We start from the raw sequence: 23,997 nt of genomic DNA, 5'->3' as shown, positions 1-23,997 counted from the left end.
TGGGCGGGGCCGGGGGCCGGGGAGTGGATCTTGCCCGGAGCGGAGCGGCCGTGGGCGTGGGGGGGTGGGGGTAGGGGTGGGGGTGGCGGCTCTGTGCGCGGGCGCCGGGGTCCTGGAAGATGCTGCGCACCCGAATTAACTGGGCGCCTCTGGTGTCCTCCCAGAAGCAACTAGAACTCCAGGGCTGTGAAAGCCACAGGTGAGGGCTGAGCGAGGCGTGGCCTCAGGAGCGGAGGACCCCCCCCCACTCCGTCACGAGCGCCGCAGTCCACCGTAGCGGGTGGAGCCTGCCCTGGTGCGCAGTTGGAAAACTTCGGAGCCCCTCCGGATCTCCCGGCTGCCACCCGCACCCCCCGCCAGCCTAGGGTGCGCCCGCGGGCCCTGCTTCTCTCTGCGCTGCTCCCCGTCAAATTCCCTGGGGAGAGGGAAAAAAAGGCAAAGGAAGTCGGTTCTCCAGGGGCCAGAAATGTTGAGCCTAATTAGTCTTAAGACTTCTCAATAAGAAATAGCTTATCGGTTTCTTATCTGGGAGAGTTGAGGATGGAGGGACAGAAGGCACCCAGGATTTGCATGGAGGGGATTCAGGGAGAGAGGGTGATGAGGGACGGGGTGGGCCCTCTAGTCTTGGCCCAGTCCCCGTCTTGCGCACGTTGTTGGCTTCCTCTCAGAGCCGTCTGGTTCAGCCCCGCTGGGGAGGGGAGACCCATAGTGACCTCTCCTGACACCCGCCGACCCTGACCAGTGTTGCCAGGTTCTTCAAAGGCCACGCTCTGACTGCTTGCCTATGTCACCCGCACCCCCTAGCCCCACCATAGAGATGCCTTCTTCGGTGACGGCGCTGGGTCGGGCCAGGTCCTCCGGCCCCAGGATGGCCCCGAGCGCCTGCTGCTGCTCCCCTGCGGCCGTGCAGAGGAGGCTGCCCATCCTGGCTTGGCTGCCCAGCTACTCCCTGCAGTGGCTGAAGATGGATTTCGTCGCCGGCCTCTCAGTTGGCCTCACTGCCATTCCCCAGGCGCTGGCCTATGCTGAAGTGGCTGGACTCCCACCCCAGGTGAGGTGTGTGACCCTGCTGCCAGCCACATCTCAGAAGCAGTGCAGAATACACAGTATCAATCCCAGACACCATCAGCGATTCCAGGTTTCCAGCCCCTGGGCCCCAAGCAACCTTTAGTTTACAGTGTGTGACGCATGACTGTCTCTGGGCCGACCCAGGCTCCTATGCCTGTTTGGCACACAGACACAGAACTGGTTATGGAGGGGCCAGCGAGATGACTCACGGAGGCCTCGAGTTCAAGACCAGCCTGACCAAAATGGGGAAACCCCATCTCCACTAAAAATCCAAAAATTAGGCTGGGTGCGGTGGCTCACGCCTGTAATCCCAGCACTTTGGGAGGCTGAGGCAGGCGGGTCACAAGGTCAGGAGATGGAGACCATCCTGGCTAACAGGGTGAAACCCCGTCTCTACTAAAAATACCCAAAATTAGCCCAGCGTGGTGGCGGGCGACTGTGGTCCCAGCTACTCGGGAGGCTGAGGCAGGAGAATGGCGTGAACCTGGGAGGCGGAGCTTACAGTGAGCCGAGATTGTGCCACTGCCCTCCAGCCTGGGCGACAGAGCGAGACTCCATCTCAAAAAAAAAAAAAAAAAAAAAAAAAGAATGCTTCCCCAGACTTGGACACAGCACATGGACCTGCACCAGCCCCTCTGCCTGGCTGTCTGCACCCTGAGGCCCCAGTTGGGTGCTGCTAAAAAAGTGGCCTCCTGATCACTGCAGGTCCACCCACAGGGCAGGGTGGTGCACCTCTAACCTGGGCCTGGACACAGCTGACACCCACACATCCTGAGCTTGGACACGCACACCAGGGAGCTGGTGGACGGGCCTCGGCCTCCTGAGTGCTCACCGCCGTCTCTCCCCACAGTATGGCCTCTACTCTGCCTTCATGGGCTGCTTCGTGTATTTCTTCCTGGGCACCTCCCGGGATGTGACTCTGGGCCCCACCGCCATTATGTCTCTCCTGGTCTCCTTCTACACCTTCCACGAGCCCGCCTACGCTGTGTTGCTGGCCTTCCTGTCCGGCTGCATCCAGCTGGCCATGGGGGTCCTGCGTTTGGGTGAGGCTCTACCTTCTTGCCAAGGGGATGCCCTTGACCCTCAGCATTTGCTTGTTTGCATTTCAAGGTCTATCCCTGTGTGTGTTGTGGGTGTGTGTGTGTTGTGGGTGTGTGTGTGTGTTGTGGGGGGGTGTGTGTGTTGTGGGTGTGTGTGTGTTGTGGGTGTGTGTGTGTGTTGTGGGGGTGTGTGTGTTGTGGGGGGGTGTGTGTTGTGGGGGGGTGTGTTGTGGGGGTGTGTGTGTGTGTTGTGGGGGGTGTGTGTGTGTGGGGGGGTGTGTGTTGTGGGGGTGTGTGTGTTGTGGGGGTGTGTGTGTTGTGGGGGTGTGTGTGTTGTGGGGGGTGTGGTGTGTGTTGTGGGGGGGTGTGTTGTGGGGGGGTGTGTGTTGTGGGGGTGTGTGTGTTGTGGGGGTGTGTGTGTTGTGGGGGGTGTGTGTGTGTTGTGGGGGGTGTGTGTGTGTTGTGGGGGTGTGTGTGTTGTGGGGTGTGTGTGTTGTGGGTGTGTGTGTTGTGGGGGGTGTGTGTGTTGTGGGGGGTGTGTGTGTTGTGGGGGGTGTGTGTTGTGGGGTGTGTGTGTGTGTTGTGGGGGTGTGTGTGTTGTGGGGGTGTGTGTGGGGGGTGTGTGTGTTGGGGGGGTGTGTGTGTGGTGTGGGGGTGTGTGTGTTGTGGGGGTGTGTGTGTGTTGGGGTGTGGTGTGTGTGTTGTGGGGGGTGTGTGTTGTGGGGGGTGTGGTGTGGGGGTGTGTGTGGGGGGTGTGTGTGTTGTGGGGGGTGTGTGTTGGGGGGGTGTGTGTTGTGGGGGTGTGTGTGTGTTGGGGTGTGGGTATGTATGTGTGTATATAGGTGGGTGGGTGGTGGAGGGGGTGGGGCGCTTGGCCCTTAGTCTACTCTTTTCTGCTTAGAGGCCAGGACACTTGCAGAAGTGCCTGTGGCCTCAGACCCCAGTCTCCCTTTTCTGCTCTCCAAAAACAGCCGAACAGGGTTTGTTACCCCTAGTCCTTAGCTACAGTATCTGCTCCCCAATCCCACCCATGCCACCTTCCCCAGCTCACATCTCCCCTCATCCTCTGGGACTGGGACTGGGTGGAGCTGGCACCAGCTCGGTGTCCCCTCTTGGCCGGCCAGGGTTCCTGCTGGACTTCATTTCCTGCCCCGTCATTAAAGGCTTCACCTCTGCTGCTGCCGTCACCATCGGCTTTGGACAGACCAAGGTAGGCACGGCGCCCACCCAGGGCACTGCTCTTTGGCCGCTGCTCGTTGGCACAGGGATGGCGGGAGCAGGACCGAGGCCCGTCCTGATCCCCGTGGCCAGTGGCCATCTTGCTGTTTCAGATTGTCTTCCATGGGTCAAGAAGCACGCGGTGCTCTCGTGGGTCCCCTGTTAATAAAATGACCCTCCTGGGAGGGATGTCACGTGATGGTTGGATTTTATAGCGGGTAACTTGGGGGCCGGTAATTCCATCCCCCTGCTCTTGCCCGAGTTTCCGTGCAGTGTGCTTGGCTGGTTCTGTGATGTCACTCCGTTCTCCCTGCACTGGGCACACCCGGCAGGCTCCACTGGTCACGAGCATGCTGCTAGAATTTCTATAAGCAAATTATTTCCCCATGCCAATTTAGCTAGATGGTTTTGTTTTGTGCTTTTTTTCTGGTTTCTGTTTAATATTTTTTAAATGCCATGCATTTTATATTTCCTTTTAAAACATTTATAAGAAGTACTAAAATCAGTCATCAGCTGAGGGTGTAATTTATTCTCTTTTTGCTGGGTTGTAAGTTCCTCGAGGGCAGGAACTGTCCTTCTCCCAGCCATGGCCGCCCAGCATTGGGCTGGTGCAGTATCGGGGTGCTCCGTTGGGTGTGTGGAGTGAAGTGAGCCCAGTTCCACAGATGGGACCATGCGGCCCTCATGGCAGACTAGGGTCACATGCTGCCTCCTGACCCTGTGTCACTGCAGGTCATCTTCCCCAAGCCAGGCTCTGCTTCAGGCTGGCCTGAGACAGTCTTCCCTGATGGAGGTACCATGAGAAGACCAAGGACAGGAGAGTGTGTGTGTGTGAGAGAGAGAGTGTGTGTGAGAGAGTGAGTGTGTGAGTTTGTGTGTGAGTTTGTGTGTGAGAATAGACGCTTTTTGCACTCTTGCTACATGCAAGGCACTGGGCAGGATACTCTCCATGTGTAATTCTCAACACACTCCTGGGAGGTAGATTGATCATTATTTCCATTTGAGAGAGGAGGGACCAACTTAGGTGTGGGTGACTGTGATTGGTACGTTATCTACACACATCTCTCAGCGTTAGCTTGGTAAATGCTGTTTCAGGGCATGGTTGGTTCTTTAGTCTGGAAACATCATTTTTGGTATCAAGAATGTTCTTTTATAGGATCCCAGTGAGAGTGGAGAGTGCCTTGTTCATGCCTTCATACTTGGCAACCCTAGCCCCGCCCAGGGACTCCGCAGCCATCTGGCGGGAGGGCGTCCTCCTGACAGGCCCAGGACAGAAGACCCTACCCCAACAGTCCCAGAGTCCGCCCCCCAGGATGTCCTAACCCCACCCACCCTGTGCGCAGCAGTTTTAGGGCAGGGTCCTTGAGCCTGTGGCCCTGGGAGTCTGGGCCTCCACTTTCTCCTCTGACTCCTGTTGGGTCTCAGGCGACGTAAAGAACTAAAGCGTAAGCTGTGCCTGCACTGTGGATCCCAGCTACGTGGGAGGCCGAGGCGGGAGGATCACTGGAGCCCAGGAGTTCGAATCCAGCCTGGGCCACAGAGCAAGCAAGACCCCCCGCCCGCCACCCCCGCCATCTCTAAAGAAAAAAAAACTAAACTAAAACACAGGATAGAGTGCCTTCTCCCGCCCAGGACCTCTGAGAGCTGGTATCGCGGTGGGAGGCTCCTACTTCGCTGAGGATTCCCCAGCCTGGTTTCTTGAAGCCCCTGGGAGCCCTCCAATGTGCACACCTGGAAGAGATTTTTCCTCCCCCAGCAGCGGGGCTGGCGGGTGGTGGGGCACCTAGTGACGGACGCATTCTCAAGCCAATGGCAGCGAGGGTCTACATTGCAGGGGGCCTGGCCACTGAGCAGCCTGGAGCCAATGGGGGTGGGGCTGGGCAGCCCATGGCCCCTGGCCATCAAGCTGTAGAACCTGTCTGCCTGCTGCGGGGTCACCTACATTGTTTTTTATGAGAAAAGTAATTTAGAGAAACATATCACTGACCCAGTAATTGTGAAATACTGTCTCCCACGAGGCTAACTTTGATCTCCTGCCCTAGGGGGCGTTGGGAGTGGGCAGATGGACCCCTGAGCCCTTAAGATGGGCCCCGGGAATGAGGGTTGGGGGCAGGGCAGGGGGACACTGTCTCAGCCCTAGGGGAGGTGGGCGGGGAGCTGGGGACAGATGGCCTTGGTTTGGGGGCATGACCTCTGATCAGCATCTCTGTGTTTGGACAGAACCTGCTGGGACTACAGAACATCCCCAGGCAGTTCTTCCTGCAGGTGTACCACACCTTCCTCAGGATCGCAGAGACCAGGTACCCCGGGCTTTGTTCCTCCCTCGTATAAGGAAGCTCCTCCTTCCACACCTCCTCTCCCAGCCCCCACCTCAACTTCCACCCCTGGTGGTTGCTCAAACAGGGGTCCCCAGAGCAGCCCCATCAGCAGCACCTGTGAGCTGGCACGAACTGAGACTCTCAGCCCTTTCTAGACCTGCCCTATCAGAGCCAGCGTTTTAACAGGAGACCCGTGGTCTGCGTGCAGGGGAGAGTTCGAGAAGCTGTGCTCTGGGGAGCTAGAGCAGGGCAATGTTCCTCTCTCCACAAAGCTTTCTTGGGGGACAGGAATGGGGAGAGACTGTGTAAAGAAAAAGAAGGCAGTGTGTCTCTCAGGTTGTGATTTGTTAAGGAGGAGAACGTGGCGTGGGGGCGCTAACGCAGACAGAACGCAGGTGGCGCAGGGACGGCAGGTGGAGCTGTGATGAGAGATGAGGAGACCCAAGCACTTCCCTCAGGTGGTTTAAGGAGCCTCTGATGGCCGGGCACTGTGGCTCACACCTGTAATCCCAGCACTTTGGGAAGCCCAGGCGGGCAGATCACCTTAGGTCAGGAGTTCAAGACCAGCCTGGTCAACATGGCGAAACTCTGTCTCTACTAAAAATACAAAAATTAGTCTGGTGCGATGGTGCGTGCCTATAGTCCCAGCTATTCGGGAGGCTGAGGCAGGAGGATCGCCTGAACCTGTAAGATGGAGGTTGCAGTGAGCTGAGATCATGCCACTGCACTCCAGCCTGGGTGATAGAGCGAGACTCCATCTCCAAAAAAAAAAAAAAGCCTCTGATGAGGGGTACCTCCCTGCCAGACCATCCAGCGGGAAGGCAGGATACCTCTCTACCTCTCTGGCTGGAAGGGGCTGGAGGAGGAATGATCTTGGGGAGCTATAGAGATGGCTGCCCAGTGCTGTGGCCTGGAGGGAGTGGGGGTGATCCTGGACCATCTTCCCCTCCCCTTTGATCTGCCAAAGCTTCCCAGCAGCTGCACCCAGCTGGAAGCCAGTAGGTTCCTTGCCCTTCAGAGGCACCAGTGGGCAGGGGTCGGCCGGATGGGGGAGCAGTGATTACGGAGCCTGACTAGTCAGAGAACGTCATGGACTGTCATGTGAAAGGGGCCTTACTGACCGTTTAGTCCTAAGCCTTCTAGAATGTCTACAGCAGGATGTCCAGTCTTTTGTCTTCCCTGGGCCACACAGGAAGAATTATCTTGGGCTGTACAGAAAATACACTAATGATAGCTGTTGAGCTAGAAAAAAATCATTGAAGAGCTCATAATGTTTTAAGAAAGTTTACAAATTTGTGTTGGGCCACATTCAAAGCCGTCCCAGGCTGCACGTGGCCCACAGGCTGTGGGTTTGGCAGACTTGTTCTAGAGCCACCTGCAGAGAGCATCAGCTGCTCAGGCTGGTCCCCATTCCCTGTGGTCACTCACCAGATCCTGTTCCACAGACTTGAATCCCAGAGAGCTACAGGAGTGAAAATGTGAGCACGTTGCTCTGCCATCATCCTGACCCGGGCCTCTCCACTGCCTCTCCTGCTCAAGCCTGTGTACTTACTGAATTTTGAATAGAGTTTTGAAGTAGAACAGGGATGCATATTACTTAAGGGAAAACATCTCAGCCTAGCCTGTGTTTGGTCTTGCAGAGTAGCTTGCTAAAGTTCCTGAGCTTTAGTTAAGTGTGTGCGAAACAGTGAAAATATTGAAAATGCTTTATTTACTTGTGATACTCACTGTGGTCTGGGACCAGCAGCCTGGGCATTGGGCCTCCCCTGGGAGCTTCTTGGCGCCTCTCAGCTTAAGCAGCAGCAGGACGCTCGAGTCAGCAGGACGCCTGGGCCAAGCTGGGTGGTGACCAGTCCTCTGCCTGTCCGCAGGGTAGGTGATGCCATCCTGGGGCTGGTCTGCATGCTGCTGCTGCTGGTGCTGAAGCTGATGCGGGACCACATGCCTCCCATCCACCCCGAGATGCCCCCAGGTGTGCGGCTCAGCCATGGGCTGGTCTGGGCTGCTACGACAGGTGAGGGGCCTCTGGCTGACATCCTGTGCAACCTTGGCTGCAGGTTGGGGTCACTTGGGGAGTCCTAGTCCCACCCTAGAGATTCTCATGTCATTGGTCTGGGTGTCACTTGAGCATTGGGACATTTAAAACACCACACCAAACTCTGGGACATGTACTTTTTATTTATTTATTTATTTAATTAATTAATTTTTTTTTTTGAGATGGAGTTTCGCTCTGTCGCCCAGGCTGGAGTACAGTGGGGTGATCTCAGCTCACTGCAACCTCTGCCTCCCAGGTTCATGTGATTCTCCTGCCTCAGCCTCCTGAGTAGCTGGGATTACAGGCGTATGCCACCATGCCCGACTGATTTTTGTATTTTTAGTAGAGACGGGGTTTTACCATGTTGACCACGCTGGTCTCAAACTCCTAACCTCGAATGATCTGCCTGCCTCGGCTTCCCGAAGTGTTGGGATTACAGGTGCGAGCCACAGTGCCCAGCCCAAACTCTGGGACATTTAAAACTCCGAACCAAACTCGGTGGGTTCTGATGCAGCCAGAGCTGAAAAATGATGCACAGCCAGAGCTGAGAACTGGCCAGCTGTGGCCGTTCTCAACCTGAAGCAGTTTTGCCCCCTGGTGACATTTGGCAATGTTGGGAAACATTTTTGGTGGATACCACTGGGCGAGGCAGTTGCTGGCAACTAGTGAGGAGAGGCCAGGAATGCCACTGTGCCCCTGACGGTGCACAGGCTTCCACAGCAAACAGTGATCTGGCCTAAAATGTCAGCGCTGCCGAGGTGGGGAAACCCAGTCTACTGGCAGGTCCTGGGGAGAGAGAACGAATTCCGCGGAAACCAACAGGCTCTGTTTGAATTGTGCAGCTCGTGGGGTACAACTTCGGCTTCAGGTGCGGAGGCTGCAGGCTGAGCCACAGACAACCAAGGGTCCTTTGAGAAAGGGGTGGTGAGGGCTGCATCGTGGAGTAGCAGCAGGGCTGTCAGCAGGTGAAGGACCACCCTGGGGGAAGTGGAAGCCTCTTCTCAGTGCATCCAGGATGGGCATGGGTCCCCTGGCTGAGCACCGGGCAGGGATGCCCAGAGAGGAAGGCACACCCAGGAAAGTCAGGAAGCATAGGTGACTCCAAACCTTCTCAGAGCCAAGGGGACAGATTAAGCTCAGAATAGCCCGAGCTTGGCCTTGCTGTTTGGGGGCTGTCAAATCCAACAGCCATAGAAGAGAGAGGGTGGCTGGATTTAGCTCTTGAGTCACTTCTGCCTGCCCAGGCTGGTCTGTTCCCTGTGGTCTCTCCCTGGATCCTGTTCAGCAGACTTGAGGCCGTGGTGAACACTGAGAGCCTGGTGGGGTGCAGAGGACGCTGAGTTTAGAGTGGAGATGTCCGGCTTCCAGTCCCAGCCTGGCCTGGGTTTAGACTTGCAAAGTAGCTTCCGAAGTTCCTGAGCTTTAGTTCAGTTGTCCGCGAAATAGTGAAAATGCTTTGTTATCTTTTTTTTTGGAGATAGTGTCTCACTCTGTTGCCCAGGCTGGAGGGCACTGGCGTGATCTTGGCTCACTGCAACCTGCCTCCTGGTTTCAAGCGATTATCCCGCCTCAGCTTCCTGAGTAGCTGGAATTACAGGTGTGCACCACCACACTCAGCTAATTTTTGTATTTTTAGTAGAGACGGGGTTTCACCATGTTGGCCAGGCTGGTCTCGAACTCCTGACCTTAAGTGATCCGCCCGCCTTGGCCTCCCAAAGTGCTGAGATTACAGGTGTGAGCCACTGCTCCTGGCCTATGCCTTGTTATCTTAAACCTTGAGACTCAGAGTGTGGCCTGGGACCAGAAGCCTGGGCACTGGGCATCCCCTGAAAGCTTACTGGAAAGGCAGGATCTCAGGCCCCACCCCAGATCTCCTAATCAAAATCTGTATTCTTCAGGGCATGCCCAGGGGATTCATGGGATCACCTTAGAAGTCAAAGTTTGGAAGCTGGGCACGGTGGCTCATGCCTGTAATCCCAGCACTTTGGGAGGCCGAGGGAGGCAGATCACCTGACGTCAGGAGTTTGAAACCAGCTTGGCCAACATGGTGAAACCCCGTCTCTACTAAAAATACAAAAATTAGCTGCGTGTGGTGGTGTGTGCCTGTGATCCCAACTACTTGGGAGGTTGAGGCAGGAGAATTGCTTGAACCCGGGAGGCGGAGGTTATAGTGAGCCAAGATTGCACCACTGCACTCCAGCTTGGCAACAGAGCGAGGCTCCTTCTCAAAAAAAAAAAAAAAAAAAAAAGGAAGTCAGAAGTTTGGGAAATGCTTAGAGACCCCGTGTTTTTCAGAGACTTGTTTTGTATGACTTTATGAGATGATCAGTCAGGTGTGGCCACAAGGGGAGACAGAGAAAGGCTCAGGAAGAAAACCAGTTTATTGTACTCACAGGTCCTAGAGACAGGAGGCACAACATGTCACGTAGGGCCATGTCAGAGGACACCAGGGTGGCCAGGAGGAGAAGCCAAAGCTGTGGTTTAGGCTACAGCCTTTATTGAGGTTTTCATGATAAAGGCAAGGTAAAGAAAGGTGATCAGCTTAGGACTGGCAGTTGGAGGAATTTTGGTGGGCTTCAGGCTTAAGGCAGAAAAATCTTGCCTCCTGGGGTGCAGGCCAGGCTGGTGGAGGAAGGGGCTCCAGAGGGGTTAGCTGGCATATCAGAGACACATTTCGGGCTGCTTTTGTCTCTAAGACTTGCCTAACCCTGAAGGCAGTCTCTCCGCAGCCAGAAAGGTCTTTTAAAATGTCAAAACATCGTAATGTACAGAAACTTCAGAAACATTTACAGTGTAGGGCTGCTGACTCCTTTCTCCCCAGTGTGTGTAGCATTGTCTTGGGAAACTACTTAAAAAGCTTTTGGCCGGGCGCGGTGGCTCACGCTTGTAATCCCAGCACTTTGGGAGGCCGAGGGGGGCGGATCACAAGGTCAGGAGATCGAGACCACAGTGAAACCCTGTGTCTACTAAAAATACAAAAAAATTAGCCGGGTGTGGTGGCGGGCGCCTGTAGTCCCAGCTGCTCGGAGAGGCTGAGGCGGGAGAATGGCGTGAACCCAGGAGGCGGAGCTTGCAGTGAGCCAAGATTGCGCCACTGCACTCCAGCCTGGGCGACAGAGTGAGACTCCGTCTCAAGAAAAAATAAGCTTTTGATTCTTACAACAGCTTTGAGGATGAGTTTATTATTTTCTCCATTTTGTCAATGAGGAAAGTGAACCTCTGAAAGACGAAAAATAAAACAGAACTTCTCAAGACCACACAGCTGAGAGGAGGCAGAACAAGGACTTCACCCGAGTCATCTGCCTTTTTTTCTGAATGGTCTGTCTAGAAGTCTGTCAATTTTATGATCCTCTCAAAGAACTAACTTTTGGTTTCATTGATCTCCCTTTTGCTTTTGTTTTCTAGTTCATCGATTTCTGCTTGGGGCTTTATTATTTCCTTTCTTCTATTTATTTTGAGTTAACTTTATCTTTTTTTTTTTTTTCAAAAAATTTTTTTTTGAGACGGAGTTTCGCTCTTGTCTCCCAGGTTAGAGTGCAATGGCATGATCTCGGTTCACTGCAACCTCCGCTTCCTGGGTTCAAGTGATTCTTCTGCCTCAGCCTCCCAAGTAGCTGGGATTACAGGTGTGTGCCACTATGCCTGGCTAATTTTTTGTATTTTTAGTAGAGACGGAGTTTCACCATGTTGGCCAGGCTGGTCTTGAACTCCTTACCTCAGGTGATCCACCCGCCTGGGCCTCCCAAATTGCTGGGATTACAGGCGTGAGCCACTGTGCCTGGGCTTTTTTTTTTTTTTTTTTTTTTTTTTTTTTTTCAGATTCTTAAGGTGGAACCCTGGGTCTTTGATTTGAGACCTTTCTTCTTTTCTAATATGGTTGTTTAAATGCTGTAAATTTCACTCCTAGCACTACTTTAGCTGCATCCCACAATTTTGATATATGTGCTGTTTTTAAATTTTCATTCAGTTCTAAATACTTTGTGATTTCCATTTTGACTTCTCCTTTGACCTGTGGATTATTTAGAAGTGGATTATATGATTTCTCCTGTGAACCATGGGAGTTATTTAGTTTCCAAATAGTTGGGGATTTCCCAATTAGTACTTTGCCATTGATTTCTAATTTAGTTCCATTGTGATAAGAAAATGTACTTCGTGATTTAAATCTGTTTTCCTTTATTGAGAGTTGTATTATGGCCCTGAATAAGGTCTGTCTTAGTGAATATTCTGTGTGTGCTTGAGAACATGTTTTCTGCCATTGTTGGGTGGAGTGTTCTGTAAACGTCAGTTAGGTCTAGTTGGTTATCTCAGGCTACTATATTCTTGCTGATTTTCTTTCTACTTGTTTTGTTGATTATTAAAAGAAGAATGTTGAAATAAGTTCAGCTATAACTATGACTTTGTCTATTTTCCTTTCTTACTTACCAGTTATTGTTTCATATATTTTGAAGCTCTGTTTTTTAGTATAAAAACATGCAGAATTATAATTTTCTTTTGGAATGATACTCTTTTTTCTGGGTAATATTCTCTTCCCTGAAATCTACTTTGATACTAAGAGAGCTACTCCAGCTTTCTTTAGTGTTAGCACATCTTTTCCCATCTTCTTACTTTTTTTTTTTTTTTTTTTTGAGACAGAATCTCCCTCTGTTGCCCAGGCTGGAGTGCAATGGTGTGATCTTGGCTCACTGCAACCTCCACCTCCCAGGTTCAAGCAATTGTTGTGCCTCAGCCTCCCAAGTAGCTGGAATTACAGGCTTGCACCACCAAGCCCAGCTAATTTTTGTATTTTTAGTAGCAATGAGGTTTCGCCATGTTGGCCAGCCTGGTCTCGAATTCCTGGCCTCAAGTGATCCACCTGCCTTGGCCTACCAAAGTGCTGAGACACCACACCCAGCCTCCTATCTTTTTAGTTTTAACGTATTTAATCGATTTGTGTTCTTGTGTTTAATGCTATGTTTTATGGGCAGCATATAGATGGGATTTGTTTTTAATCTGATAATCTCTGCCTTTTAATTGGGATGTTATGCCATTTATATTTAATGTGATTATTGGTACGTTTGAGTTTAGATCTACCATATTGCTGTTTGTTTCCTGTTTGTCTCATTTGTTCTTTGTTCCCTTTTCCCCCTCCTTCTACCTCTGTTAGATTATTTTTTATGATTCCATTTTGTATCCTTTATTGGCTGATTAGCTGTAACTGCTATATTTAGTTTTTGTTTGTTTGTTTCTAAGTGGCTGCTTTAAGGTTTGTGGTAAACATCTTTATCTTGCTACAGTATACATTAAACTTCAACTTCATGTGATATAAGAACCTTGTAACAGGCCAGGTGCAGTGGCTCACACCTGTAATCCTAGCACTTTGGGAGGCTGAGGGAGGCAGATTGTCTGAGCTCAGGAGTTCAAGACCAGCCTGGGCAACATGGCGAAACCCCATCTCTACCAAAAATACAAAAAATTAGCCAGGCATGGTGGCGCATGCCTGTAATCCCAGCTACTGGGGAGGCTGAGGTGGGAGGATTGCTTGAACCTGGAAGGCAGAGATTGCAGTGAGCCAAGATCCGTCACTGAAGCTGCAAACTCCTGGGCTCAAGTAATTCTCCTGCCTCAGCCTCCTGAGTAGCTTGATCTATAAGCACGCACCACCACATCTGGCTAATTTTTAAAATTTTTTTATAGAAACGGGCTGTGTTGCTCAGGCCGATCAAAGATTCTTGGCCTCAAGTGATGCTCCTGCCTCAGCCAACCAAAGTGCTGAGATTGCAGACGTGAGCCACCATTCCCTGCAGGAACAAAGTCTTTTATATTTATCCACGTAGTCACTGTTTCTGGTGCTCTTAATTTCTTTGTAGAAATCCAGATTTCCATCTGGTATCATTTTCCTTCTACCTGAAGGACTTTATTTTTTCTTCTGTTGCAGGCCTGTTGGTGATTAATTCTTTCAGCTTTTTTTTTTTTTTTTTTAAGAGACAAGATTCACTCTGTCACCCAGGCTGGAATGCAGTGGTGCAATTATAGTTCACTGCAGCCTTGAACTCCTAGACTCAAGCAGTCCTCCTGCCTCAGCCTCCTGAGTGGCTGGGACGATAGGCGTGCATCACCACACCTGGATAATTTTTTATTTTTACTTTTTATAGAGATGGTGTTTTCCTACATTGCCCAGGTATCTAACTCCTGGGCTCAAGGGATCCTCCCACTTTGGCTTCCCAAAGTGTTGGGATTACAGGCGTGAGCCACTACTCCTGGTCTTCTTTCAACTTTTGACTTTCGTATGTCTGAAAGTCTATTTTGCCTTCATTTTTCAAAGATAGTTTTGCTGGTTATAGAATTGTAGACTTTTTTTTTTCTTTCAGTACTTTAAAAAAAAAAATTATTTATTTTTTTATTTTGAGACAGCGTCTCGCTGTGTCGCCCAGGCTGGAGTGCAGTGGCATGATCTTGGCTCACTGCAACCTTTGCCTCCCGGATTCAAGTGATTCTCCTGTCTCAGCCTCCTGAGCTGGGATTACAGGCGCCTGCCACCATGCCAAGCTAATTTTTGTATTTTTAGTAGAGGCAGAGCTTCACCGTGTTGGCCAGGCTGGTCTCGAACTCCTGACTTCAGGTGATCCAGCTGCCTCGGCCTCCCAAAATGCTGGGATTACAGGTGTGAGCTACTGTGCCTAGCCTCAATTTGAATCTTTTAAAATGTATTTTCTACATCTTAACAGTTGCAATCTTTCCTCTCATTTTTTTAAGTATATGGAATTTGGTTACAGTTATTCTTTTAATGTCCTATTAACTAAATTACATTTGGTTACCGTTACTCTTTTCATGTCCTGTTAATTCTGTCATCTTTAACTATGTTACTTTTGTAACATATGTTACTTTTGTATTTTTTATTTTTATTTTTTGAGACAGGGTCTCACTGTGTCACCCAGGCTAGAATACAGTGGCATGATCATGGTTCACTGCAGCCTCAACCTCCCAGGCTCAAGTGATCATCTCACCTGAGCCCCCAAGTAGCTGGGACTACAGGCATAGGCCACCAAGCTCAACTAAGTTTTTATTTTTTGTAGAGACAGTGTCTCACTAATTTGCTCAGGCTGTCCTCAAACTCCTGGGCTCAAACGATCCTCCTGACTTGGCCTCCCAAAGTGTTGGGATTACAGGCATGGGCCAATGCACCCAGCCATATTTTCCTGCTTCTTTGCATGCCTAGTAATTTTTGTTTGGATGGATGCTAGACTTTGTGAGTTTGAGGTTATTGCGTGCTGGATATTTTTGTATTCTATAAATCTTCTTGAGCTTTGTTCTGGGATACAGTTAAGTGACTTAGGACAGTTTGATCCATTTAGGTCTTACTTTTAAGCTTTGTGAGCTGGACCAGAGCAGTGTTCATTCTAGGGCAAGCCTAATCTGGCCCACCACTTGATTTTGTAAATAAAGTTTTATTGGAAAGTCACTCCCGTTCATTTACATTGTCAATGTCAGCTTTTATGCAATAATAACAGACTTGAGTAGTTGCACCAGAGACTTTATGGCCCACAAAGCAAAAAGTTTTTAGTATTTAACCCTTTACAGAAAAAATTTGCCAACCCCAGGCCTTGGGCTAATCTTCCCCACTGCTGAGGTAAAAGCCTCTGGAGTCCCTGATGCTCCATGAATTATGAGGGTTTTTCACTCTGGTGTGAGTCCTTGGGATTCTCCCTTGTAACTCTCTTTGTGACTCTTCCCCACTGTGGGTTTGGGTGATTTTCGCCCAGCTTTGCCTCGACCGGTCCTCTGCTGCACACCCGAGGGCACCTCTGCAGATCTCTGCAGATCTCTGCAGCGCTGTCTCTGGCTGCCCTCTCTGCTCCTGTGACCTTGCTGTCAGCTCCAGCCGCAGGCCTCCTCAGACTCCCTCCCAGCCTTGCCTCCTGAACTCAGGGAGACCCCTGGGCTCTGCTAGGGGGTCCCCTCCATACACATGGGGACCATCAGGGAAACCGCAGGCAGCCGGCAGGGCAGCGACAGACTCACCTCCCTTGTTTCCCTGTGGCTGTCATGCCCGCTGTCCCGCGTCTTAGTGGCCGTCATGCCTGCTGTCCTGCATCTTGGAGACCATTGTTTCTGTTGTTTGGGGAAGGGGGTACATCTGGTTTCTTCCTCCTTTGTGCTTTGAGGTGGATGTGCCCTGGGCACCTGATTACAGAGAGTCTTTGCCATGGTGCACGATGTCCAGCCACCTGGAGCTTGGCAGCAGGTGGCTTGTGCACCTGTCCGCAGCCTGCAGCTCTGCCATCCCACCTGCTCATGCAGCCACATAGCACTTATGTCTGTGCTGTGTTTCCCAGAGTACAGAGTGAGGACTGTGGCCCGGTAGGGGCGTCTTCTGCCCCTGGGGTGTCTGTCCCAGTAACCTAGAGGCAGCCGCGCTACCCCACGCTCGCCGGAAGCAGGGTCTTGGACGCACCTCTCCTTCTCTCCTAGCTCGCAACGCCCTGGTGGTCTCCTTTGCGGCCCTGGTTGCATACTCCTTCGAGGTGACTGGATACCAGCCTTTCATCCTAACAGGGGAGACAGCTGAGGGGCTCCCTCCAGTCCGGATCCCACCCTTCTCAGTGACCACAGCCAATGGGACGATCTCCTTCACCGAGATGGTGCAGGTGGGCAGAGCCGGGAGCCAGGATGGCATGGCTGAGGCTGCAGTGGCCCCTGGCCTGGCCCCTACCCTGATGCGTCTGCTGGGTGCCAGGGGGTCTGAGGTCAGTTAGGACAGCTGAGTCCTCAGGAAGGGACATCTCAGTTATTCAAGAATCCCAGGTTGGACGCAAGCTCAGCGAGCTCAGGGATGTGCGTTTGTGGTTAGGGCTGCTTCTCCTGCTTTGGACTCGAGCTGAGGATGAATTTGCTGTGTTCCTCCCAGCACCTGGCGCCTCTTCAGACAAGGAGGCACATCCTGCAGCTGACAAGCACTTGCTCCTGTTACCTGTGGGGCGGAGTGGGTCCTTGCTGCTTTCATAGGTCACTGCCGGGTCCTACCCCTTAGGAAGGCCACTCACCATCCCTCTCTCCTCTCTCAGGACATGGGGGCCGGGCTGGCCGTGGTGCCCCTGATGGGCCTCCTGGAGAGCATTGCGGTGGCCAAAGCCTTCGGTAAGACACCTGTCACCCACACCCCAGGTCTCCCAGTGCGCCGGCTAGGCTAGGCCTGCCTGCTTTCTAGCTTGCCTTTATCTGTTACTAGTTTTAGAAATTTGAATTCATATCCAAGTAATACATGCTCATGATAGAGATATACGTATTATGTATATATGATAAAACTGGATCTGTAAGGAGGCCTCGCCCTCCCACCCCATGGTGTGCCGGTGAGTGTTGTAACAGCCTCTGCTCTTTGTGGAAATAAAAAGTCTTGCTTCGTGGCCCTTGCCAATGTCCATGATGTAAATGCTACTGTCTGATTTTAAGGTAACATCACTGAAAGGGGAGTTTGCACATGCAGCTGGGTTGAGATCTACATGAACAGCCATATTCTATGGCGTCTCCACCATGTAGATACAGTGGATGCAAATAACCTCATCAGTAGTAGCCAAATGCCAAATAAATTAGGAAGTGATGAGCTTTAAGTATTATCCTTGGGCCAGGCATGGTGGCCCAGGCCTGTAATCCCAACACTTTGGGAGGCTGAGACGGGAGGATCGCTTGAACTCAGGAGTTTGAAACCCACCTAGGCAACATAACGAGACCTCATTTCTATTAAAAATGAAACTTAGCCGGGCATGGAGCACACCTGCGGTACCAGCTGCTCGGGAGGCTGAGGCAGGAGGATGACTTGAGTCCGGGAGGTTGAGGTGGCATTGAGCTGTGATAGTGCACTGCCTCCAGCCCGGGCAGCAGAACAAAATCCTGTATTACCTGTTTAATTGAAAGTTTTAATTTAATTAATAATAATGGCTATGTTTAGTGATACGCTCACAAAACTCCTAAACATTGAGCAACATGCTTTATTCAGCTGGCTCAGCCCATCGGGCAGCCCCTCCTCGCCCCCGGGGAGGCAGGGAACCCTTCATCTCCTTCAGTGTCTGTTTTGAGACAGCATCTCTAGATTCACTCCTTGCAGTTCCGTCCTTCACTCGCTCCACCCCTGCCAGCTTTGTATTGTCTGTGCGGATGACACCTTCATTCTGTCTTGTCACCGTCATTTAGTCCTTCTTGCATTTGGGTTTATGTTGATTCTAAAGGTTAAAGCCCAGTTACCAGTGTATGTTACTGTGACCGTGTAAATCGTGTTTACTGCCTAGCCCAGGCTGTGCCAAGATAAAGTTCCTTCTCCAAAGTCCCAGTGCTGTAACTCTTACCCCCTTCAAAGCAGATTCTTTTTATTTTTTGGAGACGGGGTCTCGCTCTATGGCCCAGGCTGGAGTGCAGTGGCGCAATCTCTGCTCACTGCAACCTCCACTTCCCAGGTTTAAGCAATTCTCATGCCTCAGTCTCCCAGGTAGCTGGGATTACCGGCGTGCACCACCATGCCCAGCTAATATTCTATACTTTTAGTAGAAACAGGGTCTCACTATGTTGGCCAGGCTGGTCTCGAACTCTTGGTCTCAAGTGATCTGCCCACCTTGGCCTCCCAGTAATTTTTTTTTTTTTTTTTGAGATCATGTTTCACTCTTGTTGCCCACGCTGGAGTGCAATGGTGTGATCTCGGCTCACTGCAACCTCCGCTCCCCGGGTTCAAGCAATTCTCCGCCTCAGCCTCCCAAGTAGCTGGGATTACAGGTGTGTGCCACCAAACCCGGCTAATTTTGTATTTTTAGTAGAGAGGGTGTTTCTCCATGTTGATCAGGCTGGTCTCAAACTCCTGACCTCAGGTAATCCACCCGCCTCAGCTTCCCAAAGTGCTGGGATTACAGGAGTGAGCCACCGTGCCCGGCCCTCCAGTAATTTTTTAATTGTAGAGACAAGGTCTCACTTTGTGGCCCAGGCTGACCTCAGACTCCTGAGTTCAAGTGATCCTCCTGCCTCGGCTTTCAAAAGCGCTAGGATTACAGGCCTGAGCCATCGTGCCTGGCCAGTTTTTACATTTCTAAGTGGTTGGAAAAAGTCCAAATAATAATAATATTTTGTGACATGTGAAAAGTATATGAAATCCAGATCTCATGTTTACAAATAAAGTCAATTGGAGCATGGCTGTGCCACTTGGGGATGTACTGTCCGTGGCTGCTTTCGTGGAACCACAGCAGAGTTGCGTAGCTGCAGCAGTGACTACAGGGCCCACAAAGCCTAAAATATTGACAAGCTGGTCCCTTACAGAAAAGCTGGCCCTTTATAGAAAAGTTTGCCAAGCTCAGCCAGGCGTGGTGGCTCAGGCCCGTAATCCCAGCACTTTGGGAAGCCAAGGCAGGCAGATCACAAGGTCGGGAGATCGAGACCATCCTGGCTAACACGGTGAGACCCCCGTCTCTACTAAAAATACAAAAAATTAGCCGGGCGTGTTGGCGGGCGCCTGTAGTCCCAGCTCCTTGGGAGGTTGAGGCAGGAGAATGGCATGAACCTGGGAGGTGGAGCTTGCAGTGAGCCGAGATTTCCGCCAGTGCACCCCAGCCTGGGCAGCAGAACAAGATCCTGTATTATCTGTTTAATTGAAAGTTTTAACTTAAATGGTAATAATGGCTGTGTTTATTAATATACATTCATTGTAGAAGATGTCAAAAGTGCAGAAATGAGTAAAGAAGAGACAAATCACCCATAATCCCTTTTACTACCACAATTAACTACTGCTTCCATGTTTTCTTGTTGTTTGAGACAGGGTCTCACTCTGTCGCCCAGACTGGAGTGCAGTGGCACGATCTCATCTCACTGCAGCCTCAACCTCCTAGGCTCAAACCATCCTCCCACCTCAGCGTCCTGAATATCTGGGACTATAGGCACACACCACCATGCCTGGCTAATTTTTGTATTTTTTTGTAGAGATGAGATTTTGCCATGTTGCCCAGGCTGGTCTCGAACTCCTGGGCTCAAGCGATCCTCCTGCCTTGGCCTCCCAAAGTGCTGCGATTACAGCTGTGAGCCACCGTACCTGGCCTGATTACATGGTACTGTACCTCTTTCCACTCTGTGATACATTCAAGCACATGTTTACATGCGCATATATGTGAATATTGTAGATGGGTATTCATATAGTTACATTTACAAAACTTATTGCCTTATGTAGAAATTCATATCTGTTTTTCATTTTGTGAAGACTTTTTGAGCCATGTTGAATATCAGTGACCAGGTCTTTACTGTTGGTTCCCTTTAGCATCTCAGAATAATTACCGCATCGATGCCAACCAGGAGCTGCTGGCCATCGGTAAGACCCCAGCCGCGGAGAAGACCCCAGCTGTGGGCCTCCAGGGGCCCAGGCCTGCCCCTCTGTGTCTCGTGCATCGTAGGAAGCCCATGATGGTGGTGATGAACTGGGAGGGCAAAGGTGGCCCCAGATGGGCTCTTCTGGAATATTTTGTTTTGTTTTGGGTTTTTGAGATGGAGTCTCACCGTGTTGCCCAGGCAGGAATGCAGTGGCGCGATCTCGGCTCACTACAACCTCTGCCTCCTGGGTTCAAGCGATTCTCCTGCCTCAGCCTCCCAAGTAGCTGGGATTACAGGCATGTGCCACCATGCATGGCTAAGTTTTGTGTTTTTAGTAGAGACAGGGTTTCACCATGTTGGCCAGGCTGGTCTCGAACTCCCGACCTCAGGTGATCTGCCTGCCTCGGCCTCCCAAAGTGCTGAGGTTACAGGCATGAGCTACCGTACCTGGCTCTTCTGGAATATTAACAAGGACTCATTCCCAGACCTCCACACTGATCAGTTTAACCCTTAAGAACAAGGAGCTGACATCTGTTGTCTGTTCTACCACTTATTGAGCACCTGCTGTGTACCCGACCCTGAGGTCTGTGGCCTTGGTCTAGATCCAGGAACACCTGGAATGTCCCACCTCGGGGAGGGAGCGCCCAGGGCCGGGGGTCGAGAGGGGAAGGCTGTGGTCAGGGGAATCCAGAGGAGTCTTCTGATTGTGCCCATACCCTGCCCTGTGCCCGTACCCTGATTGTGCCCGCACCACACCCTGCACTGTGCCCAGGCAGGGGCAGGTGGATTCATGAAGACTCGGGGGCCCCAAGTTGCCTGCCTGTGGATGGGGGTCATGCCCGCCTTCACGGTTTAGTTCCCTCTTGCTATGTCTCTGCGGGCTGACTTCTTAGTGGTATCTTTCGAGACCACAGTGTGAATCTTTTTTGTGTGTGTGCGAGACTGAATCTTACTTTGTCGCCCAGGCTGGAATGCAGTGGTGCAGTCTCAGCTCACTGCAACCTCTGCCTTCTGGGTTCGTCTGATTCTCCCACCTCAGCCTCCCGAGTAACTGAGACTACAGGCTCGTGCCACCATGCCTGGCTACTTTTTGTATTTTTAGTAGAGACGGGGTTTCACCATATTGATCAGGCTGGTCTCGAACTCCTGACCTCATGATCCGCCTGCCTCGGCCTCCCAAAGTGCTGGGATTACAGGCATGAGCCACTGCGCCCGGCCCAGTGTGAATCTTAAATTCAGTTATCGTGACTGAATCGTGGGTCCCGGGCTTTCCTGCCTTTCCTTCTCGCCCCTCATGAGACTGGCGCACCATGGGCTTCTTCCCAAGGGGGGTGTCCACCCTGACAATTTCACGAGAGCCATTTGGCTTCTTGACAGCAAAGTGAGTGACCCAGGTTGGGTCACAAAGGCACGTTGCCCGGGCTCCTCTCTGAGCCATGGAGAGTGGGGCATTGTCCAGTTGAGTGGCGGAGCTTGGGCTTCCTAGGAATCACGCACTCTCAGGCCGAGAAAATCCACGGCCTCCCCGTAGCCCCCACCAGTAAATCTTCCAAATGTGATTCCCCAGAGCATCCCACTCCCATTACTTTACTTAATATTATTATTATTTGAGACGGAGTCTTGCTGTGTCGCCCAGGCTGGAGTGCAGTGGCACGGTCTCGGCTTCCTGCAACCTCCGTCTCCTAGGTTCAAGTGATTCTCCTGCCTCAGCCTCCTGAGTAGCTGGGATTACAGGCACCTGTCCCTGAGCCCAGCTGATTTTTGTATTTTTAGTAGGATGAGGTTTTGCCATGTTGGCCAGGCTGGTCTCAAGCTGCTGACCTCTGGTGATCCGCCTGCGTTGGCCTCCCAAAGTGCTAGGGTTACAGGCCTAAGCCACAGCCCCTGGCCCTATTCCCACTACTCTAAAAATACCACAGAACTATTCTGACGGCACGCCGAGTTCCAGGGATACAACACAGACCGAGCGAAGGTCAAGGTTACTATGGCAGCCGTGGGATTCCTTGATCTCAGATAGGCCAGGTAAGCCTCAGCAGCCGCACAGCAAGAAGCTGGCTGACGTGAGCCCAGGAAGGCCAGGCTGAGTGGGGTCGCCCTGGTCAGCTTCGGCTCACAGAGTTAGGTCCCCAACCCAAGCTGTTGCAGAGTGAGGATGATCCCTTGCAGCCTGTGGTCACCGTGGGCCTTTGCCGAGCCCTCCCACGCCTGCATTTCCTTGCCCTAGCCCCTCTCTCTCAGGGCTGTGAGCTGGGCCATGTCACCCGGCATGCCCTGATACTGAGTTGGCCCCAGCCCGAGCCACCTTGAGAGCAGGCCCTGCACCTGTGAGACCTGAGACCCCACTGTGGGTCTTCACGAGCAGGAGGGATTCTGGTCTTAGTGGTGCCCCAGGTGAGACAGATGCTGGTGGGAGCATGGGTCAGCCTGAGCAGTGATCCCCATTCTTGAGCCCTAGCGATGCTGTGGGTGCTGGGTTTGCAAGGAACTGGGTGGAGAACTGTGGGCAGCCACTGACCTCCCGAGCACGTAGGGTTTGTCTTACGGGCACTTTCATCTCAGCTGTCACCGCCTCCTGGGCAGTGAGATGCTCCCCTCTGTTCTGCATGGGGAAGGCATGTCCTGGTCACACAGGAGAGGCCTGGTGAGAAGTGTTTGAAAGCTGGGATCTGGCCAGGCGTGGTGGCTCACTCCTGTAATCCCAGCCCTTTGGGAGGCTGAGGTGGATGGATCACCTGAGGTCAGGCATTTGAGATCAGCCTGGCCAACATGGCAAAACCCCATCTCTACTAAAAATAGAAAAATTAACTGGATGTGGTGGCACATGCCTGTAGTCCCAGCACTTTGGGAGGCCAAGGCGGGTGGATCACCTGAGGTCAGGAGTTTGAGACCAGCCTGGCCAACATGGCAAAACTCTGTCTCTACTAAAAATACAAAAATTAGCTGGGCGTGGTGGTGTGTGCCTGTAATCCCAGCTACTCAGGAGGCTGAGGCAGGAGAATCGCTTGAAGTGAGAGGCGGAGGCTGTAGTGAGCTGAGATCGTGCCACTGCATTCCAGCCTGGGCAACAGAGCCAGACTGTCTCAAAAAAAAAAAAAAAAAAAAACAGGCTGGGCTTTACATCTGCAAGAGTGTGGCCTGTTTTCTTCCTTCCCTGAAGGAGTGCGCAGGCTCAGGCCCCCAGGATGATTCTCCCAAGCCCTGCCGTCCTGCCACCCTTCTGGGTTTTTTCCCCCTCCCCATCTCCTTTCCCTCCATCCTGTGTGCCTCCCTCCACGATCAGCCTGTCTTGCCTCCTCCCCAGGTCTCACCAACATGTTGGGCTCCCTCGTCTCCTCCTACCCGGTCACAGGCAGCTTTGGGCGGTGAGTGACCTGTCCTCCTCTTCTGTTTGCCCACGTTGGACGCCTTTACGTTGTTATGCTGACAAGGAGTCTGCCTGCCCTGACCCCGGCGCCCCGTGCTCTGCTGTGAACTCTCCGTGGAGAGGCAGGGCTGGGGGTCACCCCACTGTCCGCCAGGGTGTCCTCTGTTTCTTTACTCTCATAGATAGTCCTGCAGTTTCATACTGCACTGGGCATTGTGGTACACCCTTGTTATCCCATTTACTCCGGAGGCGGAAGCAGGAGAATTGCTTGAGCCCAGCAGGTTGAGGCTGCAGTGAGTTGTGACTGCACCACTGCACTCCAGCCTGGGCAACAGAACGAGACTCCGTCTCTAAAACAAATACTAGAAAGTTCCCAGCACACCAAAGCCCTCCTAGCTCCTGGTGCCAGAGTCAATTCCTAAAAGGACGTGGAGAGAGGAAGGGCTTCAGCTCTGCCCTGAAGAAGCCAGGCATGAGGCTTAGCTCAGACGCCCTAGGGCCCCTCCTCAGTCAGGACAACAGGATGGAGGTGACCTGTGGCTTAAAGGAGAGAAGGAGGCGTCGCCTGGCAGTGCCCATCCCCTTGCCCTGCTGGGTATGCGGGCCCCACCTGGTTAGGGGCAGGAGACAAAGCAGGAACCCGAA

General features: G+C 52.1%; 1 protein-coding gene across 6 annotated transcripts in view; it reads left to right on the top strand.

The window, feature by feature from the left end:
* The window catches only part of SLC26A11 (solute carrier family 26 member 11), a 31,636-nt gene that overhangs the window by 348 nt on the left and 7,291 nt on the right, over positions 1 to 23,997 (top strand). The window contains exons 2-11 of one of the 6 annotated variants that reach the window (XM_030827239.1): positions 165 to 366; positions 805 to 1,051; positions 1,919 to 2,111; positions 3,233 to 3,318; positions 5,547 to 5,626; positions 7,516 to 7,658; positions 16,128 to 16,303; positions 16,721 to 16,793; positions 19,939 to 19,989; positions 23,290 to 23,350. In XM_030827239.1, the coding sequence (XP_030683099.1) occupies positions 818 to 1,051; positions 1,919 to 2,111; positions 3,233 to 3,318; positions 5,547 to 5,626; positions 7,516 to 7,658; positions 16,128 to 16,303; positions 16,721 to 16,793; positions 19,939 to 19,989; positions 23,290 to 23,350 (1,097 nt within the window). In that variant the 5' untranslated portion in view covers positions 165 to 366; positions 805 to 817. Of the gene's footprint in view, positions 1 to 95; positions 367 to 804; positions 1,052 to 1,918; positions 2,112 to 3,232; positions 3,319 to 5,546; positions 5,627 to 7,515; positions 7,659 to 16,127; positions 16,304 to 16,720; positions 16,794 to 19,938; positions 19,990 to 23,289; positions 23,351 to 23,997 lie in introns of those variants that run through there. The other 5 variants (XM_030827240.1, XM_030827242.1, XM_030827238.1 and 2 more) reach the window with 5 other exon arrangements.

Source organism: Nomascus leucogenys, chromosome 14 (assembly GCF_006542625.1).
Source record: "Nomascus leucogenys isolate Asia chromosome 14, Asia_NLE_v1, whole genome shotgun sequence".
NCBI lineage: Eukaryota > Metazoa > Chordata > Mammalia > Primates > Hylobatidae > Nomascus > Nomascus leucogenys.
Note: the sequence above shows the minus strand (reverse complement) of the source record. Positions and strands in the feature narration are given on the sequence as shown.